The sequence below is a fragment of the Perca flavescens genome, chromosome 24 (genome assembly GCF_004354835.1).
Source record: "Perca flavescens isolate YP-PL-M2 chromosome 24, PFLA_1.0, whole genome shotgun sequence".
NCBI lineage: Eukaryota > Metazoa > Chordata > Actinopteri > Perciformes > Percidae > Perca > Perca flavescens.
Window position 1 is genome coordinate 4,906,640 of NC_041354.1, and position 23,973 is coordinate 4,930,612.

The 23,973-nt window shown below is 41.3% G+C and overlaps 1 protein-coding gene across 2 annotated transcripts in view; it reads right to left on the bottom strand.

The window, feature by feature from the left end:
• Positions 1-13,932: 13,932 nt before the first annotated feature.
• Positions 13,933-23,973, bottom strand: part of LOC114550663 (beta-1,3-galactosyltransferase 1) — a 91,268-nt gene continuing 81,227 nt past the window's right edge. The window contains exons 1-2 of one of the 2 annotated variants that reach the window (XM_028571424.1): positions 16,356-16,404; positions 13,933-16,080 (exon numbers count right to left, since the gene is read on the bottom strand). In XM_028571424.1, the coding sequence (XP_028427225.1) occupies positions 14,829-15,815 (987 nt within the window). In that variant the 5' untranslated portion in view covers positions 15,816-16,080; positions 16,356-16,404 and the 3' untranslated portion in view covers positions 13,933-14,828. Of the gene's footprint in view, positions 16,081-16,355; positions 16,405-23,973 lie in introns of those variants that run through there. The other variant, XM_028571423.1, reaches the window with a different exon arrangement.

The following is a 23,973-nucleotide window of genomic DNA, read 5'->3' on the forward strand; positions in this document are numbered from 1 at the left end:
ACATAAATAGCAAATTATAACCTGTGAGTATTAAGTACTGAGCACTGCGGCTGGCCTCAAGTAAACCTATTTATTACTGAAACATTCAAGTGGTAATTTAAGTTTCTGCAGGCTAGTTGTGAAGGCCTTTTATAGGGCTGTGTAAGCAGCTCAGCTTGCAAGTGTAGACCTTTTGTCACCCTAAATCCAGCTTTTCAAAATATCAGAGATGTGTGAATCTTAATAATCAAGGTGACTGTTTTTTAATGGATTTCCTTGTGTATTTTTCTCATTTTAGGGCAAAGAATTGAACCATGCTGATGTGCCATTCTGCATTTATGCATAGCATTTGCACAGCCTGCCTAAAACCACTCACAGTTGTTTGTTTGAGTCAAAAGTACCTCAAAGACTCAGTAGAAAATGATCTGAACATCAGACTGAGGATAAAAGCGCAGGCCAGTCTGGACGCACCTCAGATCTGATACACATCTCATGCTGAGCACTGCAGCTCTTTGACCTCGGATGCTGCTCAGTGGAAGAGCATATTTCACATGTATGAGGCCTACGATGAATCTCCTGATTCACGAGGAAAGCAGGGTGATACTGAGTCTCACTCTGTCCTCTTTAAACCAGAGATGCCAGGTTACAAGCTCTTTGGGACCTTTGCTCTGCTGACCCCTGAGATAAGGAAATGTCTCAACTGGGATGAATAAAACTGGTGTGTGTACGGATATATTAAACTATATTATGGCTTGGCATTAATTGGTGATGCAGCTGCTGCTCCTGGCAACCAGTGGTGGAATGTAACTAAGTACATTTACTCAAGTACTGTACTTAAGTACAAATTTGAGGAACTTGTACTTTCCTTTAATCTTTTCTTTTCATGCTACTTTCTACTTCTACTCCATTACATTATCTGACAGTTTTAGTTACTAGTTACTTTACAAATGAAGGTTTTTGCACACAAAACACATGTAGTTTATAAAATAAGATGTTTTATTATAAATTAAACTACCCAACAATAAATAGGCCTACAAGTACAGCTGGAATGATTAGCTGATTAAACACTTAGTTGATTGACAGAACTGAACTTTGATTGTTTCCAGTTTCTAAAATGTTAAAAATGTGTTTTCTGGATTGAGTATTTTGACTTTTAATACTTTAAGTACATTTTCCTGTGATACTTAAGTAACTTTTTCAATGCAGATCTTTGACTTGTAACAGAGTATTTTTACAGTGGGGTATTAGTACTTTGACTTAAGAAAAGGATCTTTACTTCCACCACTGCTGGGATCCAGAGCAACACCTTTTTACTGTAACCTCATGTGATTGGTTGCCCCTCCTACCCAGCTGATATTTCTCATTTCAGCTCGACTTCCTGAGAAATGCCCTTGTACAAGCTCCTTGAAAGAACTCAAGATAACAGTAATGTGCTGCTGTCTAAATAGTATGCTGTCTGAGAGCAAATTCTCAATCACATACAGTCTCTGAACAGGCCCATTAGCGGGATTAGCAAATAGTTTTTCAGCAAACGAGGCAATGATTGACCTTGCAGTGATTCTCGGCTGAACAACCTGTGAGCACGGCTGATGCTCAGCCAGCGCATTGAGTCTTGTTGCACTACATGCCTCTGACATCCCACTAGGTGAGCTGTGAAAGGCCGATTAAAAAAAATTACTAAACCAGGAAACCAGTCTGACATCAAGCCTTTGATAATGAAACGTGCAACTTGCAGAAATACCATCTCTGCAGAAACAACAGTGCATTCCTGCAGAGCAACGGCTCCGCTGTTTACCACCTGTGTTCATGGATTTAGACAAAACAGGTTGGTTCTCATTATTTCTGTAGTACCCACTTAATATTCTACCCCTGACGCAGGCATACTTTTTTGTTGTAACATACAACTACCCGGGTGCCTGGGTAGCTCACCTGGTAGACCGTGCGCACCATATACAGAGGCTCAGTCTTTGCCGCAGCGGCCGTGGGTTTGCTTCAGACCTGCAGCTCTTTGCTGCATCTTTCCCCTTCTCTCTCCCCTTTCATGTCTAAGCTGTCCTGTCGAAAATAAAGGCCAACAAATTTTTTTATGAAAAAATACATACAACTACCAAAGTCCTACCCATCGTTGAGGTCATTAAGGAAATACATCTACACTGAACCATCACAACAAAGTACTGCAGCGTCCTGCTGCCACCGTGAAAAAATACATATCTGCTCAGTTTTTTGTTAGAACAAGAATATGTGCTCATCCTTTTCACTTATAACAAGGTATTTTTCATGTAATGAGATATTTTACAAAAATCACACATAACATGGTCTCCAATGCACCGGGTCTGATGAACAACAGTTATTTTTTGCAAGAGGAATTACAACTTTTATTTGTTCATCACTAAATATTGCGTAAAATAAGGCTGTGGCCTAAAGTGTTAACATTTTTATTCTGTATAACAATTATAGTTTTGATGACAGACAATGCTGGTTTACCTCACAAGAGTGTTGGCAGGGTGTAATTACTGTTCTGTGCTTATTTGCATAAGTAATTAGTAGTGATAGACACTGGTGTTTACGGTGTTTTGTCAGCCAGCTGAATGCAAACAAGGGAAGGGACTTACTCAAAATGCTGAAAGTGAGTGTTGGCTGTTTTCCTACAGTAATTTTCTTTTAACATGCAAGAAAACAGTAACACATGTCAAAACATAGAAACTCAATTTCAAACAAATTGTGAGATTAAACTGCATCGACTTGCCAGCTGTTCAAGCCTCACCCAGAATGACACCCAACAAGTCAAAAAAAAAGAAGAGGATGAAAACCAACAAAATTAAAGTCATTACTGAGAAACTTTGTTCAGCTGCAATCTGTGTAACCAGTGGTGGAAGAAGTATTGAGATTCTTTAGTTAAGTAAAACTACTAATACCACACTGTAAAAATACTCTGTTACAAGTAAAAGTCCTGCATTGAAAATGTTTCCTATGTATAAGTATGTCATTACCATCTGGAAAATGTACTTAAAGTATTAAAAGTAAAAGTGATCCTCACATTTTAGAAACTGGAAACGATCCAAACATTTCTGTCAATCATCAAGTGTTTAATTAGCTAATCATTTCAGCTGGACTTGTAGGCCGTTTATTTTATAAACTACATGTGTTTTGTGTGCAAAAATCTTAATTTCTAAAGTAACTAGTACCTAAAGCAGTCAATTAAATTGAATTAAATTCAAACAACTTTATTTATCCCAAAAGGGCAATTCAATTTTGCAGTCAACCAGTCACATAAAAAAACAGACAACTTTAAAACACCATCGCAATCATTCAATCAACCAACATTTCAGTAGCAGCAGGTGAACAAATGGAAAACCCAGGCAAGAGCAGCAAAGAACACACAGGTTGCCAAAAATAAAATAGATTAAATAAATATACAACCATAATCCAATTTAAGATACAAGATGCAAGATAGCACCGCCCTGTTGGCATTAAAGAGAATCCGCAAGAAAGAACATGGCCAGAATAACCCATGATTAATGTAGTCAGATTAAGAAGTTAAAAAGTACAATATTTCCCTCTGAGATGTAGTGGAGGAGAAGTAGAAAGTGGCATGAAATGAAAATACTCAAGTCAAGTACCTCAAATTTGTACTTAAGTACACTACTTGAGTCAATGTACTTAGCTCCATTCCACCACTGTGTGCGACAAAACCTCAAAGAGCGTAATGAAATAAAGCAGCCTGACAACATGAGAGTATAAGCGGTCACCAGGTTCAGTGACTCCATGTTGGTGAGTTGCCCCTTTTCTTCATCTGAGCTGACACTGTTGTTACAACCGCCTGAGGTGGGACAGCCAGCGGAAAGGGTGATTTGTCATGATTGGGTAGGTGTACCCTCCTTCCTAGTTGATATTGGTCTTGGGGGCGGTGGGGAGTTTGAGCTGACAGTGACATACATCACATGCAAGCTTCTGTCTAGTGTGAGAGAGAGGGATGTTAGCGAGCTTATGTTTGTAAGAGTGTGTACCCATGAGCTTTTGTGTGTGTGTTCACGTACCCAAACAAAAATGTTAGTGCCTACGTATTTGACTTACCTTACAGTGCTAGACAAGGTTACGCTTATTATGACCATAAAGAAGCCCAGAGCAATTCTCTTGGCAGTGGTTATTGTGTCCTGCGATTATCTCCTATCAGCCTGAGCCATTACCTCCCCACAATCCCCCACGGACACGGGCCCACTGCCACTTAATTACATTGTCGATTATCTTCCAGAGTGCAGGGAAGACGAACAGTGCTCCTGTATTTAATAAATTGGAAGCGATAGGAGTGAGTAAGAAGCCTCTGATACAGTATAATGTAATGGTTGACCTTGTCTTTTCCCCCCTACCCATCTGACCTCAGCCTGCTGGGAAATTGAGTTTCTCCCCACCCCACCTTTCTGAGTAACAGCACTTTATTGAATCGATTTTGGTGTTTGATTATCGCTAAAAACTTTTATCAACTGCAAAGTCTCTGTAGAAAGGTAATATAATCTTTTCCTTCTCTTCCCTCTTACCCACACATTTATACACTCACATAAACAACACAAGCAGAGCACCTAGAGACGACTATGAATAATGGCAGCTATTAATCTCCCTGACACTTGAGGTTTGATTGAATTTTCCGCAAAGCTAGCCTTGAGAACGCGCAGGATTTTTCATCTATTCAGGCTTCACACTGTCAGTCTTTTTTTTAGCTGTATACCCGTGTTCAGCCTGGATTTGTGTGATAGATGTGAAGGACTGCAAACAGAGAAAGCTTATCAGTCCAGGGAGGGTGGAGAGAGAAATTGACAAGGAAGATGAGATGATTACAGGAGGTCAGGCAGAGCAAGAGTGACACAGCATCATGTTGAGAAAGGGAACTGCACGTAAAAAACCAAATTGGATCATGGGAAGATTCAGTTGCTGTACATGTTGGCTGATGTAAAAATATGCTGTAGTAATCCATATGTTGATTTGAAAGTTACCAAATCATTATCAAGTATATCTGACCTAAAGCAATTCAGTTAGATTCCAACTTGATTGAAAAATGACTTAGCGTGTAGTAATTCAATGAACTTGGTCCAACAAATCTCTTTTTTCATAGTAGCAAATTCAGAGTTACAGGCAATAAAATGTAAGATGGATGCAATAGGAACTTATTTTCCAATGTGTATCCATGTGCAGTGTGTGTAACACCTAAAGTTAAAAGTCCTCACTGTGACAGGCACAAAATGTTTGCATTTTCCTCCATGCTGTTCTTACAAAGCATTTTTGTTGACAAGTTCGGAGAAAAATGTCAAACAACTGTGCAGGAAAACGTCTGTGAGGTCCCACCCCCCCCCCACTCTGTCTATAAATTCATGCATTCCATTTCTACAAAGCCTGCTCGAAATAGCCTTGTTTTCACATTTAAAGCTGTGTTGTCTGTCAAAAGCATGCAGCGAGCCAGACAGTCTCTCAGGCATCTGCTGAGGATTTCTCTGGCCTTGCAGTAAGAACAAAATAAGACATTGAAACTGCGAGAGAGGGAGGTGGATAGAGTAGATGGAGGCTTAAGCCTGGCTTAGATCATCAGACACAGAACGCGATGGGAAAAAGGCGTTGGGAGTTTGAGAGAGAGGGCCAGAAAGTGAAAGGCAAAAAACAAATGGAGAAAGTGACAAAAAGCAGACAGGTCTGCAGTTAAAGAGAAAACAAGCCTGCCACCTTAACGTGTCACAAATGAGATTATAAGTCTTTTTCAGCCATCCATCTCAACTCTGTACATTTTTGTTGTCTTTAAACTCTTCCATCTACCCCTTCCTATTAAGCAGTCATCTTGTCCTCCTTTTGGTAACACTTTATAATAACCATCATTAATAGATGTTAAATTGATAGTTAATTGTCATTTAACTGTTAGCAAATAGTCATTTTACTGTTAACAAACAATGAAATTATGATTAATAATGTTTACTAATTATTAGTAGTGCTGTAAATTAACAGTTTATTGTTACACACATTATATCCCTCATATACTATATTAGGTATTAATGATGGTTATTATAAAGTGTTACCCTCCTTTTCCTTCACCCATCTCTTCAGGCATGTTAGTGGTTTGTGTTCTGAAGCACAAAATTGCATGTGAAATGTGGGTCATGTAGGGAGTGAGATGGATGTGGTTTTAATAAGAGATTAATTACATCCCAAATGAGGCAATAAACTCCCCACGGATCCACACCAGAGCGGTTTGGACCACTGTTAATGACTGAAAATGTCCATGGGTAGTCTACAAGCACACTATAGCATCTTAGACCAAATGCACGAACAAAAGTAACTCAATTCTCTATTTCAGATGTGATTAAGTAGATGTAAATGTGACCAAACTGGATACAGCAATGTTAAGTCTTAGTGCAGTAGGTTGTAGGAACTTCATCAAAGTAAATGTCCCAGTAACAAAGACCCAGAGGCTTTTTTACACAGGACAGTGAGGAAGAAAGAGAAGTTTGGAAGTAGCAAACTCTATGGCTGTCAAATATCATAAAGGAGTAGTTCTATATTTTAGGAAATAGGTTTATTTACTTTATTTATTCTATATATTTTCTTTATTCACTGAAGTTGACGTCACTCTGTGTTGGAAGTGCGCCGTTTACCTGTGCTCGCAGTTTTTTTTTCTTCCCTTCTCCATCAGATTTGATGGTTTATAACAACTTTATAGCCAAAAATAAATCAAGGTACGCAGGTAACTAAGAGGAAAGATGGCACCCTTGTACCAAAATTCAACATGGCATGATGTCAACTTCACATTCTCAATGTAGCTTAGCAATAGCTTAGCCTAGTCTCGGCAAGAATGCTTATTTCCCAAAATGAAAAGTATTCATTTAAACAACACATTAAAAATAGGCTAAATAAATTAAGCATCAAAGTGTTTACAGGCTAACATCTACCAACCTTTATGGAGCTGGCTCAAGTTTGCCTTGGACCAGCTCTTAGTTATGCGGTTATAGGTCTAGACTGCCGAAGGACTTCCTTTGACACACTGAACTCCTCTCTACTCTCTCTTTCCATCTGTGTGCATTTATGTCCAAGAAATGCTTGTTACTAACTTATCTCCAGGGAGCTTATTCCTCGGAGTCCTGATGTTTTCTCGCCCCGCAGTTTTCCTTGGAATAGGGTGGCACCTAAATCACAGTTGCAGCTGTCGCCGTGGTCCTGCTCGGTGCCCTGCTACACCCTGTAACTCCCTGCAGTGCACTGCTATGCCCTAAACTAATACAACTACTATTTCTAGTCATAGTTGCATTAACTTTATTGTGACTAGAATTGCCACTGTTCATCATACCCCCAACTGGCACCGTCAGACACCGCCTACCAAGAGCCTGGGTCTGTCTGAGGTTTCTGCCTAAAAGGGAGTTTTTTTTGTGACCTTGACATACAGTAGCCTAATAACACAAAGTGATTAAGAAACAATCAAATGCTGTCACATTATCTTTCACAATCCCAGAAAACACAAAAAACAACCTCAAAATAATGTCATAACATTAAGATCCCAGTATAATTATATTATGATCAAAGGAAGATAAGACCTAATATGCTGAGAACATTAGGTAGTTCTGTTTTAAAGAGAACACTTCAGACCATCCATAAAAGTCCATGTGTTGATCTCACAGTGGAGAACTGGGCAACAAAGATAAAACATACAGTAGATTTACATATAAGTTAAAAATCCTAAATTCCAACTGTAAAAAAGAGTTTATGTTTTGAAGACAGTTTGAGTATGTTATTTGAGTACATGCAATAATATAACTAATTAACCATTTTCCCAAACGTATCTCACAACGTAGCTTCAGGCCTCGGCAGCTTCATTTCACTATGCTCTAATTAAGACAACAAGGATTTAGTATCCAAAGTCTGTACTTCCAGAGCTTGGGATTAAATATGAAAGTATTGCTGCTACTTCTGTATTTTTAAGAAGGCTATGTACAGTGTTGTAGTCAAGACCACCTAAACCAAGACCAAATCATCAACAAGACCAGAGTATATTGACACTTGGTCAAGACTAAGACTTTAAAGCTATAGTGCAAGATAATTAGCTAAAAGTAATCAAAACAGTTGAAGTAATTAGCTGAAAGCACTGGATATTTGGCTAAACTTGTTAGGCAAAAGTAATAGATAAACAGTTGAAATATTTCGCTGAAAGTAATTGGTAACAAATTGGTTAAAAAAGTGGTTGACTTTTCCAGCCTCTGCCCATCGAAGTGCTATGAATGCAAACTTGACCAAACCAACCAAACATTGACAATTTGGACCCTACATTGCAACCAGCGCAGCGCAAAGCCCGACCCAAGTGTCTTTACTAGTTTAAGACCGACGCAGTTGTCAATTTCCCGTCCAGTGCCCGTGTCGTTTAAATAGCAAATGCACCTGCACCCATCTTTGTGCTCATGGGTGTTCTGGTCTTACAGGGAGGTGTGTTCAGAAGAATTCTTGGCGTATTGCTATCTTGAGGCAGCGGGAAGTGATCGCGCCATTGACCAACAAAATGCAAATCCGCCATCATAATAGCAGTGCGCCAAGGTACAAACACGCCTGGCTTTTAAAGGGAATGGGAGATGACACTGATTGGTTTATTGCATGTTATGCCCAAAACACACCTATCAATTAATAAAGACACTAAGTACAACCCTTTCGAACCATGCGCCCGGTGCACAGACCCTTTTTTCCACCGTCAAACTAGCAAAAGTGCATTCGGACATGCCCTAAACGCAACTGCCCCAGGCGCTTCACGCCGTGTGCTTATATTGTTAAAATAGGGCCCTTTAAGTGTATGAAAAATACATTTTATGTAGTGTAACATCCACAATAAACTATAATTAACACATCTGAAACACAACTGATGAAGGGATAGTTATGCTCATCTGATGGGGATGCAGGGGAATATCAGACTTTAAAGGTTGGGAACCACTGCACTGTGTGATGCTGTAAACCACTGGCTGCCTCTGTAGCCTTTGGAAAGGCTAAAGGAACACTTCTGTTTGCCTGGAGGTAGGGAGAAGAACACAATACAAGGTTTCAGATAGATAAAATAGATAAATATGAGTCGTATACTTCCCCGTGTGCTAAATTATTAAAACACTGTCATCAAATAAACTGATACGGGTACCTTGTTGCTTCACCTGCTCTCTGAATCCAATGAGCTTGATATTCACAAGCCCATCAGGTATTTATGAGACTCCATCCACATGCAAATATACAAATATTTCTCCTAAGGTTGCAGCTGGTCATAAATATGAGCCTGCTGCTTTCAGAAGAAGGTGAGGTTGATGTCTGTTACTTCCATCAGTTCCAAGATATTGGCATTAAGGTGTAATTTATCGCTCACGCAATTCAGATTTAGCCTGTCACACTCATCAAGTGCTTGTGGTGCCCCTGCCTCACATCCTGATGTATGCTTCCTATTTAAATCCCATCTATCTGTTATGGATGAAAGGAAATAATTCATGCTGCTGAAATCCTGTCACCGACAAGGACAGTTTCTCCTGGCAGATATCCATATTGAGGTTTACATATCCGAGTTGTTCTGCAGAAAGGGTTAACTTTCTGCTGCCGGACACACTTGGAATGATCGCAAGATGTGAGACATGCAGAATGTGATTGCCTATAAAACATCAAGTGACAAGTATGTCATTTATGCAGCGATGCAAAGGCGAACGCAACGGAAAGCACAAGTCTGGAGCTGATCCTGCCTCACTGCTGTTGATTGGTTTTGCAGAGAAGTAAACTCACAAGAAGAATGTTCAGTCTCAGAGGCAGCCGACGTCCGAAATCAACTTCCGTTTGCTCTATATTTATCAAATGTTTGAAATGTGGCAGACAGGACTAAAATTAATAGATTCTGTGCTTTTGTTTGCTAAAATGCATCATGTTTTGACCTTTGAGTCGCAAGTAAATAACACTTTTCAGTGCCATGCTTCCTCCAGGTGGGACTGCTGACCGTAGAGTCAAAACTCAACATGAACATGTGAGAATAATAATAATAATTCATAATAAAAGGTAACTAATCTAATACTGATAGTTAAATTAAAATGAATTTGTATATTAGTCCTTTATATTATAGGGATCCTTATATGTGGTTTTCAAAATCTGATTAACTACTCTAAGGGCCCTATCTTGCAGATGCTATTTTAGGGGCGCATGCTTGGCCATAATGTAGCGTGTGCACAACGCGCATACACTTCTCTCATCTAAACGGATGAAGCAGTTCCCATTTTTGCAAACCATACATAATTACAAAGAAAAATATTACTGAAAATGCGCTTCAGGTGTTTGGATAGGTCAGGAGGCATTTTACAGTACAGTCCTCAAAAAGTCGCAGCATTCTTTGTGGCTTGTTGTGATTTACACAACATTTCCATGAATCATGGATGTGTTGATGACATAAATGAGGAAATATTAGAGGAATTAAGGAGACGTGATGTTGAACTGATGGAGCGGGTGGACGGAGATGGAGTGGGGGGGCAGGAGGAAGGGGCACAACAGGTGCAGGTGGTGCGTTTGGAGGCCCACGCTCCATGGCTGCAGCAATCCTCTCCAGACTTGATGAGATGCGCACGAGAGGCCGCAGCAACATCGCCACCCGGCCAAGACGGGCATTTATTTTTTTGCCGCATCCCGGAGAGCTCCCGCTGGCGTGTGCCAGCCAAATCCGCCGTCATAATAGCAATCCGCCATGGAACAAGCGCGCCTGCTCGTTACGTCCAAACCACACCTAGCTAACTCAGACTAACCCATTTTAGATTTGCGTCGGTCGCAAGACTCAAATATCCCGCCGGTATAATAGCAACAGCGCCCGAGATCCGCCCACAAAGCTACTTGCGTTTTGCGTTTCATACTTGGGTTTCAGATCGTTAAAATAGGGCCCTAAATGTTTTTGCAAAACAATGTTCAGATTCGAATAGACTGGAATATATTTTAGAGGGAAGTTGGCTTACTGCATGTCTTTAATTTATCTAATTTTTTTGCAATCACAATTTGAAAGTTAGAAATAAATACACAAAAGAGATTTTTGTTTCCAATAGAAACCATAAAAGCGTTAACCTTCTTTTTTTTAATTAATCCAAAACGTTAAGAAATTTGAGGGCTTTTTGAATGGAGATGTTGCCTTCATTCACACACTTACACAAAACTGAACATCCAAAACATCACAGTCAGTTATCAAGCAACAAAAGAACATCCAGATCCAACATCACTTAGCCAAGCCACTGCACATCGAGTCGTCATCATTTCAGGGAAGCTAAACAGCGTTGTGATGCATCCCAGCATCGCTCTCATGGCACTTTTCCTGGAGGAAGAAGAGGATTGTTCTGCGGCTCCCCAGCTGCTCTCAATGAGCGCCTTTCTCTCACCTTGGTATAACTGCGCCTGCACAGATGGCAGATTGCACACCACCAATTCATTCCACAGCTATTTTCTCGTAAACACGTATTCTCTTTGCCTCAAAGAACAGGTCACAAGGAGGGCACTAACCGAATAGCAGAAAAAAAAAACATAATAAGGGCAAAAGTATTTTATATATATATATATATATATATATATATATATATATATATATATATATATATATATATATATATACACACACACACACACACACACACACACACACACACACACACATACAAGGATGCTGTTTTTTAATGAGATGCTCTCTGCAGCGGATTATGTAGCATTAAAAAAATAAATTCCTCCAGCCTTAATATCATCCAACTAGATAAAAATGCCAAACCGAGTCTACTCTGTGTTATAAGAGTGTTGGATTTCTACTCAAGGCTCCACAGGCCTGCCTTCCAGTGCTATGTTTTGATATCGCAGTGTTCCCAGTTGTCTAGCACTCCGCCTCGCTCGTTATGAGGTTCATTTACCACAAGCCCCGGAATAATCACTCGCTTTTCATTTTCCCCAAGTTTTAGCCTTTTAAAATGCTCTACCAATGGGTAGTTTAGCCAATTACAGAGCAGGCTTTCTATTACTGAGCATATTGTATCAAATTGCAGATGCCATAGGGGATGATCAGAGGAACGCAAAACACAGCACGGAGATAAGAAGCTGTGAAGAACAATTATTCCACATGTATACTACTGGGCAGACTATATGCTTGAATTTTTTTGGAAGAAAAATGAAGTCATTAGCGTAACTGATAACATACTGTGGCTGTTTAGGGTTCTTTTCTTTCCCACACAAAACATATACAGAACAAATGCACCCTAAACTGATAAACTGGAATTAAACGGTTTCAATTATATCCTAGTTTCCAAAACTGTTCTAGAAACTGCTCAAAAGAAGTATTTGACGTAAAGATGTCAACCGGGAATAGTTTTATTATGAGGAAATCATAACAGCATTGGTGTGTTTTCTTCCCACAAGATTTCCGAGCAAAACCGTTTGAGGAAAGAGCGCCGCCACAAGTGCTTCCCACATTTTCATGTTTATCTTTGCAAGTAAAGAACAGACATTTTTCATTTCTCCGGCACCAAATCCCGCTGGAGTGATGCTGCTCCCTCAGATGATGACGATGCCTGGAACAAAGAGTTCACAAATCCAACATGTACACACACACACGCACGCACGCACGCACGCCTGTTGGCATCAGAGGCTGGAGCAACCTAATTCCAGTGATGTTACCTGGTGCAGATTTGCCCATAATCCCTGACATCTTGCATGGACATTTCTTCACACGTGCATCTAGATAAGATATAAAGCTCTTTACCTATGGAGGAAAAACAAAAACAAATTAACAGGTCAAGATTTTTTAAGTGTTCAAAAATGGGAAATTAGTTTTCATCTTGAAAAAAAAAAACAGGACTTATTTCTGTTATTCTGTGCACGCACCTCCTATGAAAAAGCAATTGGAATGATTTCAGAGAATTTCTGTTCCTGGCAGATTATAACCTTCACCAGTGGTGACACAAGGCCTGTGTTTACGTCATCGTGAACATAACAGGCATTATTTGACTCACCAGAAATAGCCTGGTTGATAGGCTGCAGTAGGATGAGCATTTGCTTTGATGATGGTGGCCACTGCTGTAGATGTCCCTGTAGAAAGCAAACATGTCAAATCAAAGAGACCATCCATTCTTAAAAATGTCTCAGTGAGGGCAACAAAAGATTTTACTGTAAGGAATCATATACATTTGTATTGTTTGGCGAGTCTAATAATGCGCCTGTTCACACTGGACGGTGATGTCATAAATCCTGCTGGTGTTTACAGGTGTTAAAGTGAGGTTTAAGGTGAGCCCAGAGAAGCTTCCCCTCCAGCAGATTAAGTGTTAAAACAGACTTCTAGAGTCAAACTCTTTGCTTTAAATACAATATGTGCTCTTTGACATTTCGTGGCATCGTGTACACATTACGGAGAAACAAAGAAAAAAAAATTACCTATGAGGGACATTGGAAACAAAGGTTTATGCACTGTATTTTAACATGAAAATCCGCTTGCTTCGGTAATTCCTTTTGTTAAGACATGCTTGAAAACAGCCATTCAGCTGTCAATTTCACAGATGCTACATTTGATTTAATCTCATATTGCACGCAGTCTGCGTCTACTTACGCACCAGCACCTGCATGGAGACAAACATGGCCGTGTTGTTTCCAGAGCACCCGTCAGTGACGTGTTGAGTGCTGGGACCTGCTTCCAACTGAGCACAGCTGCTGAAATGAACAGCAGTCCTAATGAGAGGCTTTCATTTCTACGGCTCATGTTTTCCAACAGTCGTACCCCTCAGAGTGTAATCTAGTTTCCTTATACTGTATGCATGCTGCTGTATTCATTTACAGATTATGTGTAATAAATACAGCCAAACCTGTGTATTGTTTTCTCTTATAAATACAATATCAAGTCTTAGAAAAGCGCTTTATTTAATCTCAAGTAATTGAAAAGAAGAAAACACTCAAGTGTTATATTCATCTTTACTGCTCTTACAGTACATTTGTTCTCCTTCATGTTCAAGTAATAGAAAACAGAATAGTCTGCAACCTGCTCACAGCACTGCCTGGGACAAATAACTGCACATTACACGTTAACAGAAGTAACATTCACGTGGGAATGCAAGCAGCCGATATCTTCACACTGTCCGGACTTTTTCATTGCACGGTACAAAGATCTGTGGATCTGTTGTAAGAAAATATGTCTGATTCTGAAGAGAATATTACAGAGGCAAAAAAGTCCGGTCATTAACGCTCCTCATTCCACTGCTTTCTAATAGTATAAGAGCAACATGATACACATGTTTCAGTCTATTTAAATGAGTCATTACACTGTAAACACACCATGGTCCTCACGATGACGACAGCTGCTGCAGCGCCAGACAGTACATCCAATATTAACACCGTGTTCAGAAAGTACAACAACTTAAAATACATGAGGAACATTCATAATTAGAGCTTCTAATCAACCCATGAGGCGAATGTCTGGGTTCAAAGACGTGTGTTGGCATTTACGTAATCTGCAGCTTAGTAATTGGGGGACAGTTTGTGCCTTGTATGAATGAGTAGTTGAACACAAGCCTCTAAGCTCCCTGTCTTGTATTTTCCTATTAAAATCATAGTGCTGCTGGCAAAGACAACCAACCACCTGAACAGTTTGCAGAGTTTTGGAAAACACGTTTCCAACTTTGTGCCTGTTTTTGGGAGTCTGAGCTCTCATGAACACCTTGAAGTGAGAAAGGACATAGGAGTACAGAGGAGTTTGCCTTGGCACTATAAAAACTCCTTCAGCTCAGTGTACAGTATTTGCCGATGCTGAAAACGCAGGTGATAAGAGGACATTCGATTCCTTCCCGACTCTCCCAGTGGCTCTCGTGCTAACAGTCCTGCTAACATTTAAGGTGTTTCTTGCTGGTCATGTCGTTCCAGATGCGGTGCATCTCTTCGGGGGAGATCTGGTGCACAGTGACCACCCGGCGGTAGCGGCAAAGGCTGTAGGCCATCTTCCAGTGGTTGAAGCCGCTGTTCTGGAAGGGGTGGATGCCCAGCTTACGGAGGCACACGCCCACGTACACGTCCTCCAGGTGCAGCAGCCTGGTGTGTAAAGACGTTGTGTATATGAGCTCGGCCACGTCCGCCGAGAAGATGTAGCCGGTGCCGGAGCAGAAAGGCGGGTACTTGCTGTCAGGGTACAGATCCCTGGGCATGTACCACTTGCTGCGCATGTCTCTAATCGGCCCTCCGTTGATGACGTAGCCGGTGAAGTACCTCCGCCTGGGCTTGGTGGTGGGCTTCAGGAGGTTGTAGATGAGGTTCTCCATGTTGACAAAGATGTCACTGTCTGTCTTGAGGACATATTGAGCCTTGGAGCAAAATGTGGCCACCCAGCGCATGCCCATCAGCGTCTTGAGCGTCAGGTTGTGGTAAGAGTCGATAAAATCCTCCACCACAACATCATGAAAGATCTGACTCTCCTGCTCGACCATCTGGTTGAGGACAACATCGGTGCTGCGACCCAACAGAAAGAGTGTGACCACGCGCACATCGGGAAATGTGCTCTCGTCACCCCATGTCTCCCTGATGGCCTGGCGGGCGTCAAATTCCTTGTGGGTGGTGCTGATCAGGATGACGAGGAAGGGTGGCTCTGCCTCGCACTTCTTGGCCTCGTTAATGAGATAGTCAAAGTCGTGCGGGTTGAGCGAGCGCGTGCGGATGTTGCTGAAGGTGCCGTTCTTGTTTGCCTTCGGCGCTTTGCGTATGGGGATGGTCAGCTGGCCAACGTAGGACGTGGAGGGGCGGGACACACTCAGGTACCACAGAGCGCTGGCCCAGCAAACCACTGTCAGCAAGTATAAGCAGGAGACCTTTGACGGCATCGCTGTTCACTCGGCTGGTGTTAGTGGCAGCTGCGTTGGGAATGTTGAGGCCACGCCTCCATGGGTCGTCTCAGATCTGGTGGTGCAGCGTGAAGGCTGCCTCCGCAACACAGCTGACATTAATCTGGGATAATGGACTTCTCTATGGTCTAGTGTTGGCACTGTGATTTAAAAAGAAGCACTGTGGAGATTTCTCATCACGTGCGTGGCCTCACCGTGTCCCATCGCAGCTCACATAAACGCTTTTAGCCCTCGGAGACAGCATCTAAAAAAGAGATGAGAAAACAGACATAAATCCCATCATAATGAATCTGCAGCGGTATGATACGCATGTTGACAAAAAGTGCAACTTCTAACAGATTTAATTTTTATCAAAATGCATTTATGGCAGCAAGGTGTGTGACATAACAGTATTTTTTTATTCCCTATTCATTACAGCCCATAACATCAGTCCACTGTGCCACAGAGAGTTACCCTATCATTCTATCACTGCCTCTAATAACAGTTCTGTGGTCTGAAGAATGTGAGTATCCCAGGAACCTTTCTTATTGATAGGGCCAGCTCTGCCTCAGCTCTGACCACTTTCTGTTTAGACACGCTGTTTATCTCCCTTCTATCCCTCCTGGACCAGACACAGGCTGACGAATTAGAGCCACTCCGGCAGTCTGAGAGGAGAATGAGGGGTGAGACAGAGAGGGAGAAGGATTAAAGCGGAGAAGGTGAAAGTAAAATGTTCTCATGGGAAAAGATTAACATCCATATCCTCTCATTCTCCTGGTCTCATCCCCATTTTTACCCCAGCATCTCTCTTCTCACCCATCCGTTCCGTACCTCAACGTGGCATGTGGATTTTTACACATTCCACTCTGTAATGAGCTTCTCCGTCATTAGCTGGCAGTGCTGTGGAGCAACTTTTAGACTCCCTGCACTAATTGGACACACTAACAGACCATGAGGGGCAATTTAGGCTCTAAATATGGATTTATTATGCTCAATCGCTGTGTGCTTCCTGTAGTTAAGCGTTTGCATTCAAAGGCGGTGATGGATAATCAATTCGCAGGATGTTTGGTGTCTAACTTAATCTAATCCTTCTTTACAAACAGACTTGTATTTGCCTCAGACATAATCTCTTTTGATGTGTTCTTATTCTGGGGAAATCTGTCATTTTTTTGCAATGCATAACTGATGATGAACAGAAAAAGGGGTACAGATCTTATTAGAGATACCGAAAATGTGCAGAGACGCCGCTTGGGCTCTGTTTTAAGACGGAAGACCAGAGATAAAACTAACTCATTCTTTTATCAGACTTCTAGATATTTTCATGTTTTGCAGGGCCCAATGGTTCTTTTTAATCAGGGCTTTTCTCCTATCCCACCCCCCCTCCTCTGTCTCTACTATCTCTTCCCTCTCCTTCTCTTTCTGAAGCAGAGTCATCAATCTCATGGTCCAGCAGAATCCATCTCATCATGGCTGCTTTTCCACACCTCCTCCCTCTAAATCCTCTCTATCACACCGTCCTTCTCTACTTCAGTGGGTGCTTGATCCATTTTTATATGTCTGGCCACCTCAACCCCCCTGCTTTCTTTGACTCACTCTCTCGTCAGCTTTTTATTGTTTTTGTCTGTGGGACTCCTCATTTCTAGTTTCCCATCCCTCCTTGCTCCGTCTTCCGGATGTGTTGAGCTACCTTTACTTTTCTCCATTTCTCTCTTCACAGCTTGCCTCTAACGTATTGACAGCTTCTATTGCAATCTTTCCTTGACCTTGCTCCCCTTCATTCCCCTCGTCCTGTTTGCAGAGCAGCTTGTTTATACCTTTCACCGTTTCCTGATCAGGGTCTATTGCTTTCATAATCCTCCAAAACGACTGCAAGCTAATTTTTCTGGAGCCCAGAATAAGCCACATCCTCATTTGGCGATGCATCTCACGAAATCCTGAGACCTAAGCTCACCTCAGAGCAAACTGAAAGACGGCTGTATCCTTTCATGCTGTCGTGTCACTTTGAATTTCATTAGTTCTCAGTAGAAGTCATCTCCTGAATATGTTACAAAGAATATCAAGGTGATGGGATCATGGTTTTAAACCGTGGTGATACAGCTCTTGCACTGGAAAATATTAAAAATGAAAGTGTTAATTTGTGGTTAGCACAAACTAATTAGGCATGGCCAAAACAGACCACACAGCCCGGAGAGAGGTTCTTTGTTGCCTCTCTACATGTTAAAGAACTCGTGTTTAGGGCTGCAAATAACCATTATTTTCAAACTCAATTAATCTGTCGATTATTTTCTCAATTAAGCGATTACTTTTGTTTGGTCTATAAAATGTCAGAAAATGGTCATTATGAAATGGTGAAAATGTTGGTGGTTGGTTTCAGTGTTTTCTTATTCAAACCCCAAGACTTTGTCAAATCTCTTGATTTGTTCACAACTTAAAATATATTCACTTTAAAGCCACAGAGGAGTGAATACGTAGAAAATATTCACATTTAAAGAGCTGGATTCAGAGAATCTTTTACCTTTTTTTCATAAAGAAATGACTCAAACTGATTAATCAATTATCTAAATAGTTGGCAATTCATTTAATAATTAACAACTAACCAATGAATCTTTGCAGTTCTACATGTGATACAGTTATATCATCATTCCTCTGAAAACTGGCGGTCAAGAACTGTAATGAACTGACATGAAGTTATAGACTGATAGGCAACTCATTTAATGGGACATGTTGTGATGTCATCCCGCATCATCAGCACTACATGGAGCATTTAATGCTTGTGTTTTTCGGCACCATGGACAGTGACAAAAGTTTCTTGATTCAGGACATGGAGAGGGACAAACAATTCTCTTTCAGCACCATGGATAGTGACAAAAATGTCTTGATCCAGGACACGGACAAAGAATTCTTGATTCAGCACCATGGACAGTGACTCACAATTCTCGATTCAGCACCATGGACAGTGGCACACATTTCTTGATCTGGGGCAAACAATTCTCGATTCAGCACCATGGACAGTGACACACATTCCTTGATTCGGGACATGGAAAAACAATTCTCGATTCAGCACCATGGACAGTGGCACACATTTCTTGATCAGGGACAAACTATTCTCGATTCAGCACCATGGACAGTGACACATTCCTTGATTCGGGACATGGAAAAACAATTCTCGATTCAGCACCATGGACAGTGACACACATTTCTTGATTCAGGACATGGAGAGGGACAAACAATTCTCGATTCAGCACCATGGACAGTGGCACACATTTCTTGATCAGGGACAAACAATTCTTGATTCAGCACCATGGACAGTGACACTTCTTGATTCGGGACATGGAAAACCAATTCTCAATTCAGCACCATGGACAGTGACACATTTCTTGATCCAGGACAGGGACAAACCATTCTCAATTCAGCACCATGGACAGTGACACATTTCTTGATCAGAGACGGGGACAAACAATTCTCGATTCAGCACCATGGACAGTGAAACATTTCTTGATCCAGGACAGGGACAAACCATTCTCATTTCAGCACCGTGGACCGTGACACACATTTGTTAATTCGGGACATGGACAAACAATCAAACACTTTGTTTCGATATATATGAAATTTACTATTTCCATAAGGCATTTTCCATTCGATATTACTTAATTCCCATAAAAACGTGTGGATGGAAACATGGCTACTGACAAACAAGTGGAAACAGGATTGTGATAACGATACTGTGATATTACAGGGTCGCTACGTTGCACTCTTTTTAAATGAAGAACTGCTAACATGTGGAATAGGACACAGTCTTTTCACTTTATGAAGGAACACACCCCACTTGAATGCACAATTTGCATACATGTTACCATGGTTTCCAAATGATCGTCGCAAATATAAACATTTTTAGATTTTTATACATATATAAATATGTCGCTTAGGGCATCACATGTACAGTAAGATTGTTTTACGGCAACAAATCACAAATGGCTATCATAAAACCCTGTGGTTGGTGATGGACGGTGTAGATTTACTGTAAATAGCAATATGGCTATTCAAAAATGGCGGGACAATGTCCCTTGTAGCATTGGCTCAATGCATTTGGAACCTCGACAGGGTGGTAGAAAAAAAAAGGACCAGGTATCCACAACTTTTGCTTATTATCTGCTAATCTGAACCAATTGTCATGATAGAACAGTAACAGGCCATAAGGGGAGAGAGAGACCAAGTGAGAGGAAATGGTAGGAAATGGTGGGGGAGTAAAGCAGTCAGTTTGCTGTGCGTCAGCATTAAGTGCCCCAACATTAAGTGCCCCCCCCGGGAAGTCAATTTAGCAACCTTATACTGAGCTCTGCTGCAGTTGCTGCTCCGTTACGCCTTACACTGATTCCAGACTCCACATTATGATAACCGTTGTGTGGAAGAAAAGACTGCGCTTAATACTATATAATACTTACAGTGATCAAACATTTATCTACTTCCTGAAAGGTAGCTACTGAGATAGGCAGTGCTTTTTATTACTCTGCACCTTGGTACTTTGTAGTGCCGATTGACAGAATCTAACATGCAATAGTTTTGATGAATCCGTTAAAACGTTACTCCAGCACAATTTTCAACAGACACATCATAGAAAGAGCAGTTTAAATTGATGTGGCAGAGGCATAAGGTTGGGGTTCAACCACATCTTATTAACTCATTAACTCCTAATCCAAGTCTAATAATCAGATCAGATAATCAGTCATCCACTTTAGCAAGTCGCTATAGTTAAAGCAACTGAATTCAAATTGATATCTTGACAGTGCCCACCTGGTAAATGACCACATATTTTAAACTCCACTCCACCAGTTGTAATCCAGGCTTTCTTATTTTTTTTTTTTAGTGAGCCTAAAAAAAGGTTATACTCAATTTACAGCCAAAACTGGCCCGTGATAGGGCGCCGGCTGGCCCGCTGATAATTTTCCAATTCAGAATAAAAGTAAATAGATTCACACCAATACATTTTTGTGTGCCAGAGTGCATACAAACACATACAAATAGAGCATGTTAAAAAAGTGACGACCCGACAGAGGTCCAAGCTGAGCCCGGAATGTCCTCAAATCCTAGAAACACCCGTGCACACCTGACCAACTAAAGATGAGTTATGGGCCTTTTAACCCTTATCTGATAAGTATTATTAATGATTGTTTGTCAACTGGCCCGTTGTGTACCCCTGCTCTAAGCCCAAGCCGAGATAACTCTTGATGACATCACTTTGACATTATCAGGGTTATTGCTTTATGACATTATGCTACTGTTCTGACAGGCTGAGTAGTACTCCACATATCGAGCAAACAGATCTTTAATGTGTACATTTGGCGGCCAGCCCCTTTATTAAAAAAGATAACCAAAATAATTATTTGTTGCAGCCCTACTGTCACTATTTATTTTTATCAATTGCTTCAAGAGCTGGAGTTTATAGCAGCACCTTGTTATCATACATTAATGAAATCAATTTGACTTTATTTCTGCTTGGGGGGGTCACAGGGACTTTGTACAGACGAGAATCATCTGTTATGCTGTCTTTACAATCAAGTGACCTCTATAGACTGGAGCAAAAAAGCTGGAAGGCTACAGATATGTGGGAGTTTCAGTCACGTTTAATGTTGCACCAGATAATTGATTGCAGTTATTAGGTCAGTGTAGAGTCACCTTGCCCGGGGAGGGGTTGACTGTGCGTATGTGAGTCAGTGACAGAGGAAAGTAGAGAAAAACAAAACAAAGCAAGGTGGTTTTAGTGACTGTAATGCCTGCAGTCTTTGTTGCCTTGGTAAGCGTGGAGGGCAGACACATATAAAGGTAAATAAATCATATTCAGCTCAGGGTTGACATGTTACATTCAGGCTGCCCGTTTCATTTTACAGATGGAATGATTGGCAGAGGAAAACAGGAAGCAGCCTCTGTCTCTTGCGGTTTCCATGACTGCTGCTTTAAGCATAGCTGTCAAAACGTTATGTGTAGAAATTCTTTACATCGCAGCATTATGATGTGGTAATAGTATTTGAAAGCGAGGCGCCACCTGTAAATATCACTCAATACAAAAAAAAGAAACAAGTGGATAATGGAAACAAAAAATAATTGCTTTTTATGTCTGAGGGGGAACAAAATGCTACTCAGGACTAAATTATATTTATCAACCACACTTGCCACTTTGACTCTAGGGTGTGTGACACTGTCTTAGAGTGGCTGCGTATGCTTTATGATTACTGAACCCACAGCAGCTTTCCTGGAGGGAGAGAACTCACACTTTCCACCTAAAACACTAAAACAAAACAGACTCAAAGGCCACTGAGAGCTGCATATGAATGCAGTGATACTGGAGGCATGAGGATGTGAATAATACGCAGTTGTGTTTTTAGAATATCAACTACATTTGAGGATTTGAAAAGCTCTCTTCTTCATGGATTTAAAGTATACAAGCTAGAAATTTAAACGTATCAAACACACACAAGCGTTCAAGCGAACCTTTCTTGCAGATGCTGACATGCGCTGCCCACAGCCCATAACTCAACACCTTATCTCAAGCTCCTGCTGCTGAATATGCGATAGGCTCAACAGGAGGTTTATAATTGTCAGCCACAAAAAAAGAATGTCTTCTGTTCCATGTTTGATCCTCTTTTCCTGCAATCTTCTGCCAAGTCTAAAACCCATTATGTCGGCTTCTAAACATTCAAAAGAGGAATTAATGCGCAAGGACTTTAACAGCAATGGCCAAATTGGTTGGCATCCCACCTAATATGAGAGAAGCACAATTAAAATGTCAGGGCTGGTAGGCTCCCAGTGTGGCACTAGCTATGCTTTTGTTTCCTGGATAATAAAGGACTTGATGATTGTTGTGGAGCAGCACGGCCAGCCGTATAGTCAGTACTACAGGCCACAGGCTGGACACTCTGGGCTTAGCGCAAAGCCTCTGAATGCAAAGCAGCTTAGACGTGACAGAGGAAATGGGATATCAATAGCGGCCAACAGATTTGGCTGCTGTACAGAAGCCTGATGCTCCAGCCCCACTCCAGTGCTGACTTGAGCCCAAACTGTGCTTGGGCATCAGTCTGCAGTCAGGCAAAGCTTGCAGAAAATCTTCAGTGTTTATTTTACAGGAACTTGGTCAGAGAAGGGATGCTTGCCTCAAAGGACATTATACTGACTGCTGAAAGTTCTTCAACTTCAGTTTAGAACTTGAGAACTCATAAGACAATACTTAATTTGCGTTGTGCTGCAACTCCCACCCACCTGGTGCTTCTTGCAGGTTAAAACAAGCTGGGAATTATTTGCAAAGGTTCCCGTGCTGGCGGATGAGTAAGCAGAAAAAAAGGGTTTGGTGTGGAAACACAGCTGCATTTCATAATTACACAGTCACTGTTTTCTCAAGAAAAATGAGCACAGGGACATCTGGTTTGTTTTGCAGTGTCACTGACCTCAATAGAGAATCAGCACTACGGTGTTACTAAAGGGGGTTCGGAGAGCAGCTTCAGCCAGCTCCTCCACACTGGCCAGGCATGTGCTATGAATGCTAAGCTCCCTCATAAATTGGAAATGACAACTTGATTCATGCAGGTAATACATTTCACTGTCTGACTGGGTGACATTGTCGTTATACAATATTCAAGCTCTGTGCTGCATCGGGGTAAGGGGGAACGATGCACCCAGAAGATGCTAGAATTATGGTAATGCCACTGAGGCATACTCAGCACCCAAAATTAAACATTATGTGATAACAGCTGGTGAGGACAAATGCTAGACTAACACGACAGGGTGTTTCTGTTGAAGGGAAAAGGTAAAAGTAGTCAAGGATTGATTTGGGAGCAGGTGGTGACAACCTTCATACTGTATATCTGGCTGTAGAAGTCACAGCTTTATAGTCTTGATAAAATGTTTCAGCTGTAGTCAGTAGAGAGCGCAGGCGCCTCGGGCAAGGCAGTGTTCACTTTTTTAAAACTTTTATATTATCCAGGGCACAGTTTTGCTGAGCACGCACTCTAAGCAGCGGGCCAGCCTCACATCTGTACACTCACACCTGAGCGCTGCTTGGTTGCTTGGTTCAAGCACCGTTTTCTAGTGTCAGACACTAACATCTATTATACAATGGTCTGGGTGAATAGTCCATTCTGATTGGCTGCAGGGTGTCAATTAAAAAGTG